Here is a 14,000-nt window from a genome sequence, read left to right as displayed (position 1 = left end):
GGCTGCCGCGGGCGCGCTCTCCCCGCGCACCTGCACGAATGAGCCTTTTAAAGAGGCGATAAAAAAATTGAGCTAGAACCTGAAGCCGGTTTGTAACCGGCGCTTTCCACCGATCCGCCCCATTTCCCGCTGCAGAGGAAGCGGCGAGGCCACCACCGCCTCCTCCTGCCGCCGCTCCCGGCGGATGTCCGGCCGCGGCCATGGCGCTGCTGGAGGCGGGAGCCCGCGGGCGGCTCCTGCGCTGGCCCCGAGTCCTCCTCTTCGGAGACTCCATCACTGAGGTAGTGCTCGCCCCGCCCGCCCCTGGCCCCGCAATTCCCGTGTGGAGCTCCCTGGCCAGCCCGGCTCCTCGTACCGGGGCCGGCGGCCCAGCAGCATCCCGGCGTTGGGCCGAGCGGCGGTGCCGAGCGGCGGGAGAGCGACGGTCCGGCGGCCGTAGCCGTGTCCATGGGGCCGCGCTCACACCCCTGCCGGACCCGCCCTGAGGCTCTGCCAGGGGCCTTCGCGCCTGGTGGGCGTTTATGGGATTTGGAGCCGTTTCACAGGAATTCCTGAGCTCGCTATGTCAGAGGCGCGAAGGTGAAAGTGTAGCTTGGGGTGTGTCGGTGTCAGCGGCATTTTCCATCCGGGGAGCCCAGCGTGCTGCCCATGCCCTCGCACTCTGCCCTCACGCTGGTGCATCCCAGCTCCTTGTGTCCAGCTCGCCCAGCCCGGAGCCAGGGTCTCCATTGACGGGACTGGACCACGGCCTGGTGAACATCTCCTTTGAGGCAGCACCAGCTTTTTAGCGTTGATTTTGGGTCCTTGCCTTCTGTTGCGTGGGCTGTGTGGTGGGTCACGGAGCTGCTCTGATGAAAAAATAACTAACCAGAGACCAAGTTTAATGGGAGATGGGTGTCTAAGCCGACTCACTGTGCGGACTTGTAGCAAGGAGGATGGTGCAGCAGTGGGAATAAGGAGAAGGAATTAGTTTTTCCACTTCTGGAAGGGGTAGGTATTAAACTGCACTCCAAAACAGCATGTGGAGAGAGCATTTTTGAGAGGTGCTCTCCAGAATGAAAGGATCTTAGAAATAAAGTAGAAGAATACTACGTACAAATATAAGAAATCCTCACTGGCCAAAACGAAACTACAGTCCGACAGCAGTCAGTTTGGATTTTGAAGGGACAACAGGGTCCATCCCTCCTTAGGTACAGCCCTGTGATGCCTCGGTTGCCAGTGGTGTACCTGGGTAAAACCAGGACTGTTTGACCTCTGAGGGACAGGGCAGGGAGGGACAAAACGCTGCAGCAGCAGTGCCAGAGGCCATGCACTAAAGCTTTTGAGGTGGGAAGGTGCCACTGGTGGGGCTGAGCTCTGGGGAACAAGCTCTTCCAGTGAGGATCTAACCATTTTCCTTGTTTTCAGTACTCCTTCCAGGAAAACGGCTGGGGGGCATACCTTGCTGAGAGACTGGTCAGGTAAGAGCTTAAATTTCAAAAGTAGTATCTATCTTGCAGAAAGTCATGCAGCTTTTCTAAATGAAAACCAACAGCAGTTAATATTTAATGCATGTTTATTTATTGACATTTATTTATTTAGTGAAGTGGAACTGCCTTCTGGGCAGCATACCCAGAGCTGGTGGAAATACTTACTGGGTGTTTCCACTGAAAGCTTGAGTGGAAATTAAAAATTCCTTAGTGATTGTCAGAATTGTTGTTCTGGTTGCATGGTGTAAGTAACAGGTAAATACTATGTGTGCAGCCTATGTGTGCACTTTCAAAGTATGATCCCATTGAAAACTCCTGTGACATTTTGTTTTTCCTGAGAGGGATGGAGGCAGATGGCCTGACAGAATGGTTCAAAGCCTCCCAAGTTTTGTTTTGGTGGACAAAGGAGAGATGTTCTTTTTGAAATGTGTCTCCGTTTCAGAAAATGTGATGTTGTGAATCGTGGGATCTCAGGGTACAACACCAGATGGGCTAAATTGATTCTTCCAAGACTGATCACTGAAAGTACTAGTGCTGACAGTATTGTTGCAGTTACTATTTTCTTTGGAGCTAATGACAGTGCTTTGAAAGGTAGGGTAGCTTGCTTTCTGTCTGTTTTTCCTGTGACCTGTTCTCTTAAAATGGTTTTACAGTTTCATAGAAAAGGCAGAACATTTCGTAGGCTTTTCCTGCAACTTCTCCAGGAACTGATTGCTCTCTTTTCATTTATACAGAGGTTTGTTTTCAGTCATTTTATTTGTATTTGGACCATGCAGTGCCTTCCATTTCTCTCCCTATCACCAAGTTTTAATATTAGAAAAGTAAATTTCAGGGTGCTCAAGACTTAGTTGTATAGCAATTGCCTAAAATTGGAGTAGAGCATCCAGCTGATTTTTCTGTCTTTAAAGGAGTCTGATGAGTTCTTGGTAGATGGGCTGAGGAAAGGAGGGAAGGTAGAATTTGGATTCTCTCTCAGATAAGCATAGCAGGATACAGTCTAATCAAAATGACAACATCAGTGCATGAAGGACTGACTGCATGTCCATGGGACTTTCCAAAATTTTCTCTGCATACAAGAATATTAGAAATCTCAGATTTGGTTCCGGTGAGGTTTGAGATGATTATGTGTTCTAATAATAAGATACGAAGTTGTAAAAAAAAGCATCTTGAAAAAACCCAAGTGTTGGGTTTTTTTCCCCTGTGCCTCATTTGCCTTAGTTGGAAATGCTGTCTTTAAACTCTTGATTTGTCTGCTTTGGGTATTGAGGAACAGAATTTTTCTACCACAACTTCTGAATCCATGGCTGAGGGGAACTGCATGCTGGAAATGAGTGTCCATGGCCATACTGTGTAAAAGCCCTGTTAATGCTGTGTAACAAACCTGCAGGGAGCTCAGCCCCACTGATGCATGTGCTCCACCCCTCTCAGAGCTGAACCCTAAGCAACACGTTCCTTTGGAGGAATATGCTGCCAACCTGAAGAGCATGGTGCAGTACCTGAAGTCAGTAGACATTTCTGCAGACAGGATTATTTTGATAACACCACCACCTCTTCAGGAATCAGCTTGGGAAAAGGCATGTCTTGCCAAAGGTAAAAGAATGATGAGGATGGGTGGAATTTCTGCATTTTACCAGCAGAGTGTGACAGATCCCAGGTTGTCAGGTGATTTCCTCCACGTGTGTGCCATATTGCAGTCGTGTGTTCTCTGACTTGTTGGAAAAGGGCTGCTGTTTTACTAAACAACTTCTGGATAAGCTCATGGAGTAACTATCAACTAATTACTAACATCTTCTCCAAAGTGTTGATTGATGTGTTAATGCATAGAACCGACAGAAGTGGCCACCCTCTAAGAACATGGGGCCTAGGCAGATTACCTTGTGTCCCAGCAGCTTCCAAAATAATACAAATAATGGAAGATACTTTGGCACTGTGTGCCTTAAAAAATTTTATACTAGGTACAGCAGATTTCATGTCTGTCTGGATAAGCAGTAATATCCCAGCCAGGTTTACTTTAAAGTTAAAAAAGCAATACCAGAGAATATCATATTCTAAGGATTCTAATAAAAGTGCCTGAAAAAGAAGAAAAAGGTAGTTAAATGATTTCCTATCACGTTGTTTAAGCTAACTCTAAAATTAGAGACATAATAACGCTACTTTTGTTACAGAGCTGGTGGAAAATGCCGTAATCCCACTGACTCCAGCAGTGACAGTTTATTCCTCCTGAGAGCATGTTCTTTTTTCTATTGGTACATCTTGTGCAGCTCTTGCACATTTATTAAAAACTTTAGAGTTAGGTCAGGTGAATACAGAGCTGGTACCTTAGTGGCACAGTTTTCTATAATTTAGGTGGTGTTGCATATCCTGAGTTGTGTTTTCAATCAAAGCAGTAAAACTTTGAAGATGACCATAAGTTTAAACTGCATTAAATTAGACAACATTATTGTGTGATTTTGCATTAGGAGGCTTTGATGTGATGTCATGTGAGCACACCTCAAATGCTGCTTATCTGGCTCCCAGCTGTCAAGGAGCACTTGTAATGTTAATCCATTTTCCTCTTAAAGCTGCCCTTTTTATGGGGTAGGGATGGAGGAAACTTGAATTTACAGCATTGAATCTGCCAGCATCTGTCTAAAAGAGAGTACTGTCTAGGGATGGAACAAAAGACAGGGTGATCTCAGACCATGGACCACAAATGAAGTATTGTGGGCATAATAAGCAGCAATATTAGCTCATCTGCCCTCCAGTATCAAGGAGAAATATTCTGCCTATTTCTAGTTTTGTCACATAGATAAAGAGCAAAGGAGAGATGGGAAGCAGGAGGATGGTGATGTTCACAGAAGCATTGATCTAGGTGTGAAAAGTAGCACGAGGGCTACTGCAAGGAGCAGTTTTCATGTGGAAGTTGGACAAAAAGCAGAAGGCAACTTGTAAATAGATTTCCATTTACTTAACTGTTTTACCTTCTGTTAGCAGATGTATGAAGAGTTTTAAATCTAAGTACTGCTTTCACCTGAAGCTTGCCAGAAGATGAAAGCTATCAGCAGCAGAGTTATGCTGTGTGCTTGTTGCTGTTGCTTCTCTCTCAACCTGATGTATATTTGTCAAAAAGAGACATTTTCAAGTGACTCGGAACCAAAGGGTGCCCCAAAAAAGACCACACAAGCTGTAGCTTCTAGCCACTTCTCTTGCTGTGCTTTGGATTTCGTTTGTGAGGGGTTATGTCTGCTGGTTTAACAAACTGATACACATGGTGCGTGCCACAGAAGACTGAAATGGCGCTGCATCGGTGGCAGTTGCTGGATGTTTGTTTTGTTTCTGATTGGTAGGTGACAAACTGAACCGCTGCAATGCCACCACCGGCCAGTACGCCCAGGCCTGTGTCCAGGTCGCCAGGGAATGTGGCACGGATGTGCTCGACCTCTGGACCCTGATGCAGAAGAATCAGGTATGATGAAATCAGAAATGTTTGAAACTGTCATGAATTGTGAAAGGCATCGTTTAGCATAGAGGAGCTGGTAGTGCTGCATTATCACTGAAATGGTACAAAATACATCCAAACACTTAGAGAAGGAGAAGTATAATCCTGAGTGCTTCATAGCTGGCAATGAGAAATAAAGCTTTATACAACCTGGCCGTGATACTTGGTTAGCAAATGTCCCCTGAGTGCATTATATCTTAACAGCCTTTTCCTTGGACTTGAGTCATGGAATCGTTTAGGTTGGAAGGGGCCTCTGGAGGCTTCTTGTCTAACCCACTGTGCAGTGTTGGGCTAACTTCAAGGTTAGATCTGGCTGCACGAGGGTGTTGCTGATGCTTCTGACCAAATACCCAAACTCACCCATGGGAGACTGCAGACTTTCCCTGCAAGCAGGTAACTCCAGTTTGGACACTGAACCTTTTCTCTCCCATGCACTCCCCAATGCAGTAGACTGTTCAGTAGAGCAGCTGATGCAATATTTTGATTGCATCACTTAATCCCATGATCTTTTCCTGATGAATAGCAGTGATTTTGGCCATCATCTCTTAATATTTTAACATAAACAGTGAAAAATAAAACCAGTTTAGCAGCTGGCTTTGAAGAATTACTCAAGACCTTCTCTTTGCAGCTAGCAAATACATTAATACATGGTTTTAACCTTCCTTGTAGGATTTCTCTTCCTATTTGTCTGATGGTCTTCATTTATCAACAAAAGGCAACAGCTTTCTTGCAGCTCAGCTGTGGTCACGCCTGGAAAACAAACTGTCAGCTCTTCCTTCACTGCTTCCTTACTGGCGTGACGTGGACCACACGAACCCTGAGGCCAGTCTTCTGTGAGATCCCTGCAGGGAGGAGCTGGGCAGCCATGCCAGACAGAGCCAGCCCATTATCCAGCAGCTGCTGCAAACTGTGTCCTCAGGGAATGGGGCACTGGGGAGTCCCCAGCAATGCTCTTCTCTGTCCCCTGCTCTTGGTCTGTGGGAGAATAAAGGTGAGACCACTTGGGATGTGTCGTGGGGTGGTTTTTCTTCAGGCTGCTGTTGCCAGGGTAGGTGTGGGGATGAGTAGCTCTTTCCTTGGAAGACTCAGAGGAAAATGAGTCTCAGCTGCTCTGTGGCCAAAGGATAGAGGCTGCCCTGAGCAGTTCCTGGCCTTGGTGAGCTTTGGGGACTGCACTGTGATTAATACCATCTACTTGCTTTAAACACAGAGGAGCTCGTAAGAGGCAGTAGTGTGGAGTTTGTCAAGAGCCATTAATGTCAGTCCAGGTTAATTTATTTGGATGTAATACAGCAGGAAAAGCCAAGTTTTACTTTGGCTTTGGTAGTGATAAGAGAGTAGTTTAGAGCAGGGGTTTTAAAATTTATCTTAACTCTGGCACCAGCAGCAGCTCTTGTGTATAGGCACAGCTTTTAGATCAGTGCATGTTTTTAGGCAGTACGAAACTGGTGAATAATGAACTTGGAGAAGCTACTAGAAAAGGTATGCATCTCTGCTGACAAAGCTGCACCCTATGTCACTTGCCATCAAGTTATGGAGACCTTTCAAGTGAGCTCTGGGATTCAGCCGTAATTTAACAGCTTAGGTAACATGTAAGTACTGCAGACTATGCAGATTTTGGCCAACACAAACTACAAAACTGCCTTTACAGATAAAAAAACATTTTGCCTGAAACCTAGATGAATTTCAACAAGTATGGAAAAAAATGCTTTGGGAAATTACTGTCTAGCAAGCCAGATAGCAGCAAAAATGATAGCAGCAGCAGTGCATAAAAATCCAAACACGTATCAGTGCAAATACATAATTCTGGGCTGTATTAACAGTTATGTTGACATGGAACAGGTGTGTTTATTTTGTAGTGGGTGAGAGAGCAATGAGAGGCTCTCATGCTGTCCCGCACTGTTAGAGCCGTTAGACTGCCTTTGCTTCATTAAAGAATTAAGACAAGCTGGCCAAGACCTGTCATCTACTATGTAAGTGTTATAAACTGGAGCATAAGTAGTTATTTTTCATGTGCCTGGAGCCCTGGCAGAAGGGCAGAAGCATTTGATATATAAATATTTATGAGTATTAAACTGGACTATCCTTTCTGTAGTAAATGCTTACAGTAAAGCAAAAGGGATTCCCTGAGGGAAGCTGTGGATATTCTTGCCTTAGATGTTAAGAACAAACCATGCAAATACTGCTTTCAGTTTCTGGAATACAGCTCAGCCTGGGGGATGGATTCAGTGCTTTCCAAGGCCTGCTCCAAATCTCCGTTTTCATGCTCCCAAGCACTTGCCACTGTGTGGTTTTCACCTGGGATGTAAAGACCTTTGTGCTGAGAACATGTACTTACAGATTTGGTGCCTGAACAGGCATTTGAGCACATCCCCATCCCTTAGGCATTAATGTCACCATCTGAACTGATGATAATCTGCAGGACACATGGAAAGACCAGCTCCAGCCCAGGCAGGAAGCAGGCAGCCCTTAGGGTGTGGGTCTGCACCATAGATTCTCTGGGTCTGGCCTCTGCAGCACCCAGGCTCAGAAAGGAATTGTCAGAAATCCTGGCTCCTGCCTGGCTGCATGCCAGACTTTTAACCCAGGCTTTGACAACCAAAGCATAGAGATCTTTAAGAAAAGGACTGCATAGAAACAGCTCTTGTTTAACTGATTTTTTTTTTTTAATATAAAAAGCTTTTATTTTGCTGGGAATTAAATTAACTCCTCACACATATACTTTGCACTGAATCAAAAAACGAAAACCCGAACACAAAACAAACAACCCCAAAGTTCAAAACCAGTATATAAAACACAATAGCTAGTCAGATAGGAATACCATAAGGCACACATTCAAGTACTAGTGTAACAAGGATCCTTGGGTGTGGAGGAGAGGGAGTACTCACACAACTTTGCAGCAGAGGTTTGGTTCCTTTCCCTCACACTTAAGATCACGGGCTTACCGCAGCCCCGCTTCCCTGTGGCTGAGTCTAGGCTTGTAACAGTTAAATGGTTCTGCCCTTGGCCACATTCTGTCAGTTGTATCAATGGATTACTGTGGGAGGAAACAGATGCAGAATGAAGGTGCTGCTGTACTACCAGGACTGACTGTGTCAGTCCATCTGCTACTGAGCCTAAACAATGCTCATGTGCCAGTTCCAGCTCACCTGACAGATCTCCAGGTGTACAGAAGACACCATCCAATTACCAACTTTTAACATCACATTTTAACTACCTGTGTGAGAAGCTGAATTCATAAAATCTGCTCCTTATACTTACCCTGCACGTTTTAACAAAGGTTTATTTCTTTACTAAATGCACAATTGTTTTTAAACAAATGCCTCCCCTGCAATGGAGTGATTTCTTCCCATCATTCATGCAGTAGGAGCTTCCAAAGGCCACAGACACCACGGAAAATGGAGCTCAGCAATTTGAACATTTAAACAATAGTGTTGCCTATTTTAAAATAACATTTGGAGAAACATTTCTGCACCAAAACCACTGCAAACAGCAGTTTAAAATGTCATCTGCATAAATGATTTCTTCCCTTACAGTTCTTCTCCAACCAGACACCTGCAACACACAAACCTTAGTGCGGAGTGGGAAGCTCCCAACAAAAGCCACGAAGACAAGACAGCCTCACCACTGAGGCAGAAGTTTCATGCTAGAGGAGCATTTCTCATGCACCGTATACAGTTTAACAGCCTCTGTGATCTTTTTATTTATACAGAAGCTGGGCATATTAAGCTCCTTTATTCTGATTATGCATTTCATTGAATGCTGCGAGAGACTGTAATTATATTTGTTTCATTACTCTCTGTTCTCAAGGCATGTGCTTAGGCTTTTGTTTATATGTACCTTAAATTGCTAAATTATCTACTCTATTATGGAACATATTGCAGTGTTCATTTTGGTTTTAAAAGCCCCTTAATTTTGTCTATCAGTGCTGTCAGACTACAAAATATTAAATTATAAAAAAAGGCTGATATACACAATCCAATATCCATTAGGATATTTGGTTTTGCACCACAGGTTGAAGGAAATGTTAAAGGTCAAGGAAATAGAAAAACAAATCCAAAAAGCTTCAAAAACAAGCCAGTTTTAGTTTGGATTTTCCTTTTTAAAAGATATAATGCTCTAATAAATGTAGTTTAAGGAAGGTCATACACATGACCAGCATCTGCAGTAGGTCACTTCCTTATTCTCCCACTCCCTCACAAAAATATATATACATATATTTATATTTATAGAAATGAAATGGTTTCAGATCCGTATTTTGCAGACACAAGTCACACATTTAGAAGGCAGCAGGACACTAGCATTCTGTTTCTTTGCTGTCCACCCGGTTCTGGCGCTGTAGTTTGAAGGATGAAGCTTTCTCACTCCTAATGACAGGATGGTCTGTCAAGTCCTCAAAAGATTTGGCGGCCGAGCTGCTGTTTGGGAAAGGGTCCTTCTCGAAGGCGTCCTCGTCGATGTGCGAGTCGGTGCTCGGGTCCTCCTGGATGGTGTCCATCCTTTGGTGGTCCTGCTTGGGGGGCGCGGGCGCAGCGGGCGCGGCCGTCAGGGGCTGCAGCGGCTGGTGCCGGCTGGTGGCCGGCGCCGCGGGGAACGGCTTGATGATGCGAACGGAGGCGGAGTCCAGGCTGCTGAGCATCTCCACGTTCTGCGAGACACAAACAGCCGCGTCAAAAGCCGTGGCAAAAGCAACCAGCAGCTAGTCCAGGGTTTGGGTTTTGCACCATTTTTCAAAGGGAGAAGGCACCTTCTGAGGAGCTGCTGCACTCCTGTTAGAACAGCCTAACGGCTACCACGTCCTCCCTGCCACTCCCTAAAGGCAGAAAGGCCCTTCTATCTCTGCTTCTTCCTTGTCTGTATAAAGCACCGCGAGGGCTAGCCTCACTGGGACAGAGCTGATGACTCACTCAGCCAGCCCTACCTTCCTGGGGCCCAACTGCTTTGGCAAAACCTAGGACTGGAAATGCAGGGTCAAGCCACATGACACATTGCTCAGTGCAGGGAAACAGTCCAAGGTACAGCTTATTCCAGTCCTCCAACTTGGAGAGTTCATGGTTTCATGTACAAGAAGCTGCACTGAACACAGGGTCAAAGACTGCAGGGACCAGTGTCATCACAGCCAAATTCTGCAACCCAGATTAAGTACAGGTCCATTGATGCCTGCTTCTATTTGAGCATGGTTTGGAAAATACCCAGAGATCTCTAGGCATGAAAAAATCCCCAACGACCTCAGCAAATGTTAATCTTGGGAAGGATGAGGTGTTTAGCTGTTACCATTTCCCAAGTGCTCCATCCTCAGCAGAATCAAAAGACACAAATCTGTTAATTGTTGCTGGTGGAAGGAGCCCATTGGCTATACCTCTGCTCTCTCTCTCCCACCTCTGGGATTTTCTCAGTTGAATGCAGGTAAGAAGCAATAAGATAACTTTTCTCATGGCATTCAAGACCAGCTGTGGGGCACTTGAACTAAGACCACCCTCAGTTCTGTCAGTAGATGACAGAGGCGGTCTGCCTCAGTGGTCTCTGACTTCAGTATGCTTCCTCCAATGGTTGTACAAGGAAGAGCTCTGAAAGGCATTTTCCCCCCTCCCCTTACAGAACAGCATTTCCTTAATTGAGTATTTCAGTTCTTAATAGGAACTGGATTGTCAAAGCACAGGAAAGTATACCCAAAACTATGTCACAAGGTGCCATGTGCTGGACTGTAATTAAAATTTATCTTGGCATTTTTTTGCTCTTCCCCTCTCCCAGCTCAGTATTTACAAGGTGAGAAGTGCCACCAATGGGCCCCTTCAACAACTGGAAGGCTGTAGCACACCTGACTGCTAGAAGCCAACTCCTGCAAACAACAATTCTGCAGCAAAGACACTGCATTTTGCAGAGATTTTTGAGCCTCGTGCTTCAGTGACAGCACCTGGCTGGGAAGAAGCAGCCTGTGGCTGGCACTGCCGAGTGCACTGTGCCGAGGGGATGCCGGACACGGGCGAAGCTGTGCTCTGTGGAGCAGAGCAGCTTCCTGCCCCGGAGGGCTTCCTGCCCCTCTCTGCTGCACTACAGTGGCTCTGCCAACAAGGCTCAGCTCTTACAGGAAGGAAGGATCAGACCCTGCCACACTGCAGTGCGTGGTGAGAGTGAACAGAGGCTTGTTCAGAAACCAGCCTCCCCTCACATGGATTCACCCCTCTGCAGCAGAGGGCTCTGGGGCTCTCTGTTGCTACTCTTTTGGTAAATATTCTGCAGGCACCTGACGTTCAGGTTTTCCAATACATGAGACAGCCTTCTGCCAACTCAGACTTAGCAACTTACACTGGGGCAAAACAGGGACTTTGTGTTCTCCTCGTACTGCTTGTCCAGTTTCTTGTCCTATTGAGAATCACACACACAAAATAAGAAAGTTAATTTCTCTATGGCAAGGTCTCCTTTTTCCTGCAGGGACACAGCACTTTGTGGGGGGCTCTTTTCCCTTCCCCTACTTCCCATGCCTTCCCATTCATCCCAGGAGTGCCTGTGGGCACAGCACCCCTTTGCTCTAAGCCCACAGTGCTGTTGGCAGCACACCACATGTCCACACTCCCCGTTGCCATGAGCTCTCTCTCTCTTTACCCATCCACCCAAGATCAACTAAGATCACTTCCCACTCTGGGTATCCCCTCAAAATGTGGGTGTCTTATTTCTTCACAGGGCTTTAGAAGACTTTGTTCTTAATGCTAAAAATACTAAAATTATACTTGGGTAGAATTTAGAAGGCAGATAAAGAAAATCTGCCTGGGAAAGAATGGGAAAGGCTCCAGGGAATAGTCATGGGAGCACTGGGTCTGCCAGGGCCTGGCCGAGTTTAGCTAGAGTTTTGCCTACTGAAGGAGCAGTAAGCCTTACATATGCTGAACTTCCCCTCAGGGTTTGCTAAAAGCTTCCCATGATTTTCTTTCACAGCCATCTGCCATTTCACATATGAAGGATGTTCTCACAGCAGTCATCTCAAAGACAGCTTACTCACCACACAGTGCACAAGGATGCTGAGAGGAATCCAAAACAGTAAGGAGAAGACAAGCACAGAGCCCACTATATTATCTGCTAGGAACTTCCCTGTGAAATGAGTTCAAATCTATCAGTTACCAACCAAATACAGTTTCATGAACACACATATCTATCCCCTCCTTCTGCAGCCACTGCTCAGTCAAGTGAAACCTCAGAATTGCTCAGAGAAGCACAGGCTGCCTACTTTGGAGTAGGTAAAGATAAAATTATACAATTTTAGAAAATTGTATCCATTATGTTAACAATAGCAGGTTTTTCTCTGTTCTCGGAAGAGAAATGCTGTAAGGGTGTAATATTTAATATGGGTTGTTTTGGAACAGCCAAACTGAGCCAGCCAAGGTGCCCCTCTCACACAAGACACACTGTGAGTCCATTACCAAATTCTGATGTAACAGTCATGTGATCTCTACCTGCCTCCACAAACAAAATACTTGAATGTCAAAGATTCAGAAACTGCCTCTATCCAAGCAGGCTAAATAGCTTTATCAATTACGTAAGAAAATTTTTTGTCCCTGAAACTTGAGACTGAAAGCCACAACTCAAATAACTGCACTGTGCGGGCACAGCAATACCATGAGCACACACAGTTAGGGCTCATGACACAGCACCAGCTTAACCACTGGTTTTGTCTGGTGCCAGTAACACAGGGCGAGACACTGGGGGTGACACCTGGGGTGAGGTGACACCTGCTTGGGTTGCACGGTTGGGATCAAGACCAAGGAGGCCAACTCAGCACAGGCACAGCTTGAGGTGTGTGACCTCTGGTTTTCTTAAATGAAAGAGAAAGGAAGTGTTCCCCTCCCAGTCTGTTGACATTTAAATCCCACTGAGAGGCCCACTTCATACCCTGCTGGATCTAGCTGACCTCTAAAGAGACTGACTGTTATATCCTTTTCTCTAATTGACCTAGTTCTTGGTATTCAGACAAGAAGCTATCGTCCCTTTCACAAGCTTGGAAGATGCCCAGCAAAAAATGGAGTACAAAAATGCAAAACAATCCCCCATCCTTTCAGCTTTAAAAGGTGAGATCAGTAGTGTCAAACTCCAGGCAAAAACATACTTAGATATATCACAAGCACAGCTACCATCTACCCTTGCACACGGGTGAATAAATCCAGCCAGCTAACTCCCTCTGAGGCTTTAGGGGTTTATGTCATGAACTCAAGACACCCCCAAAAGATATGGTTATGTATCTTACCAAAAGTATTGATGCTGAGTTGGTCTATGAAATCCCAAAATCGTTCAATCACATCCTGTACTTGCTTCTCGCATTTGCCCTGCAAAAGTAACAAAATAACTTTATGCTACCTAAGCACTAAGTACTGCCTTCTTGGAGAAGGAGATAAAATGATGGTAATGAAATGAGTTCTCAGTTCTCCAGACACAGTGTAACTTCACTTACATTCTGAATATAGATTTACACTGGTGCCCAATAGCAGCAATCCATTTTTACTGCCCTTATTTTTATCAAACCAGTTTCAATTCGATTGTTGTCTGAATCAGATCAAGTTTTAATGTTTGAAACATGCAAAATCCACTCCACCTTTGGCTCATGTTAGGGGACATAAAGCTGATGTTTCTGGAGAGATTTAAACACTGGGAGCCTCGGTTCCCATTACCCACCAAGAAAGCTGCAGCTATCAGGAGCCCAAGGTTACAGACCAACTCACTCCCAGATTTGGCTGTGTGGGTTTAATACAGTAGCACCTCGGTCTTCCAGTTCTGCCAGCACAAGGACTGGGGCACGCCCTCCCAAATTCACTTCTGCTGACATGCAGTTTAGCTCCAACCACTGCGGTCTGCAGGTGTTTGTGCAACTGGACCATGGAAAAGGCCACTGAATGCCAGCAACCCATCAGTCTCCCTGCCACAGGTTCACTGCCCCTTTCAGATACTGCCGGCTGGATTTTCATGTGATTGCTCCCTGACCTGAATTATTGGAGTAAAAATAAATTGGGCTAACGGGACCAACTAGGAAGGCAAGCACTGCAAACCCAGCCGAGCTTATGGCAGCG

At 45.6% G+C, this 14,000-nt stretch overlaps 2 protein-coding genes across 4 annotated transcripts in view; one reads left to right on the top strand and one right to left on the bottom strand.

Moving 5' to 3' along the window:
* The first annotated feature begins 156 nt into the window (after nucleotides 1-156).
* On the top strand, nucleotides 157-9,023 carry IAH1 (isoamyl acetate hydrolyzing esterase 1 (putative)). Of its 3 annotated transcripts, XR_004239273.1 has the most exons (7): nucleotides 157-281; nucleotides 1,408-1,460; nucleotides 1,912-2,060; nucleotides 2,898-3,059; nucleotides 4,796-4,914; nucleotides 5,617-5,938; nucleotides 8,484-9,023. XR_004239273.1 is itself a non-coding variant. In XM_032104319.1 (6 exons), exons 1-6 carry the CDS (start codon nucleotides 201-203, stop codon nucleotides 5,782-5,784), a joined length of 732 nt encoding a protein of 243 aa, XP_031960210.1. In that variant the 5' UTR covers nucleotides 157-200; the 3' UTR covers nucleotides 5,785-5,954. The 3 variants fall into 3 exon arrangements, 2 of the variants coding, with proteins under 2 accessions (XP_031960210.1, XP_031960211.1); XM_032104319.1 differs by lacking the exon at nucleotides 8,484-9,023 and having other exon boundaries at nucleotides 5,617-5,954; XM_032104320.1 differs by lacking the exons at nucleotides 1,912-2,060; nucleotides 8,484-9,023 and having other exon boundaries at nucleotides 197-281; nucleotides 5,617-5,954.
* The window catches only part of ADAM17 (ADAM metallopeptidase domain 17), a 35,585-nt gene continuing 29,174 nt past the window's right edge, over nucleotides 7,590-14,000 (bottom strand). Inside the window, exons 16-19 of the mRNA XM_032104316.1 lie at nucleotides 13,184-13,262; nucleotides 11,945-12,033; nucleotides 11,254-11,310; nucleotides 7,590-9,595 (exon numbers count right to left, since the gene is read on the bottom strand). Of these exons, the coding sequence (XP_031960207.1) occupies nucleotides 9,245-9,595; nucleotides 11,254-11,310; nucleotides 11,945-12,033; nucleotides 13,184-13,262 (576 nt within the window). The 3' untranslated portion in view covers nucleotides 7,590-9,244. The remainder of the gene's footprint in view (nucleotides 9,596-11,253; nucleotides 11,311-11,944; nucleotides 12,034-13,183; nucleotides 13,263-14,000) is intronic.

Source organism: Corvus moneduloides, chromosome 3 (genome assembly GCF_009650955.1).
Source record: "Corvus moneduloides isolate bCorMon1 chromosome 3, bCorMon1.pri, whole genome shotgun sequence".
Lineage (NCBI taxonomy): Eukaryota > Metazoa > Chordata > Aves > Passeriformes > Corvidae > Corvus > Corvus moneduloides.
The sequence above is the reverse complement of the archived record's forward strand: the minus strand, read 5'-3'. Positions and strand labels throughout refer to the sequence as shown.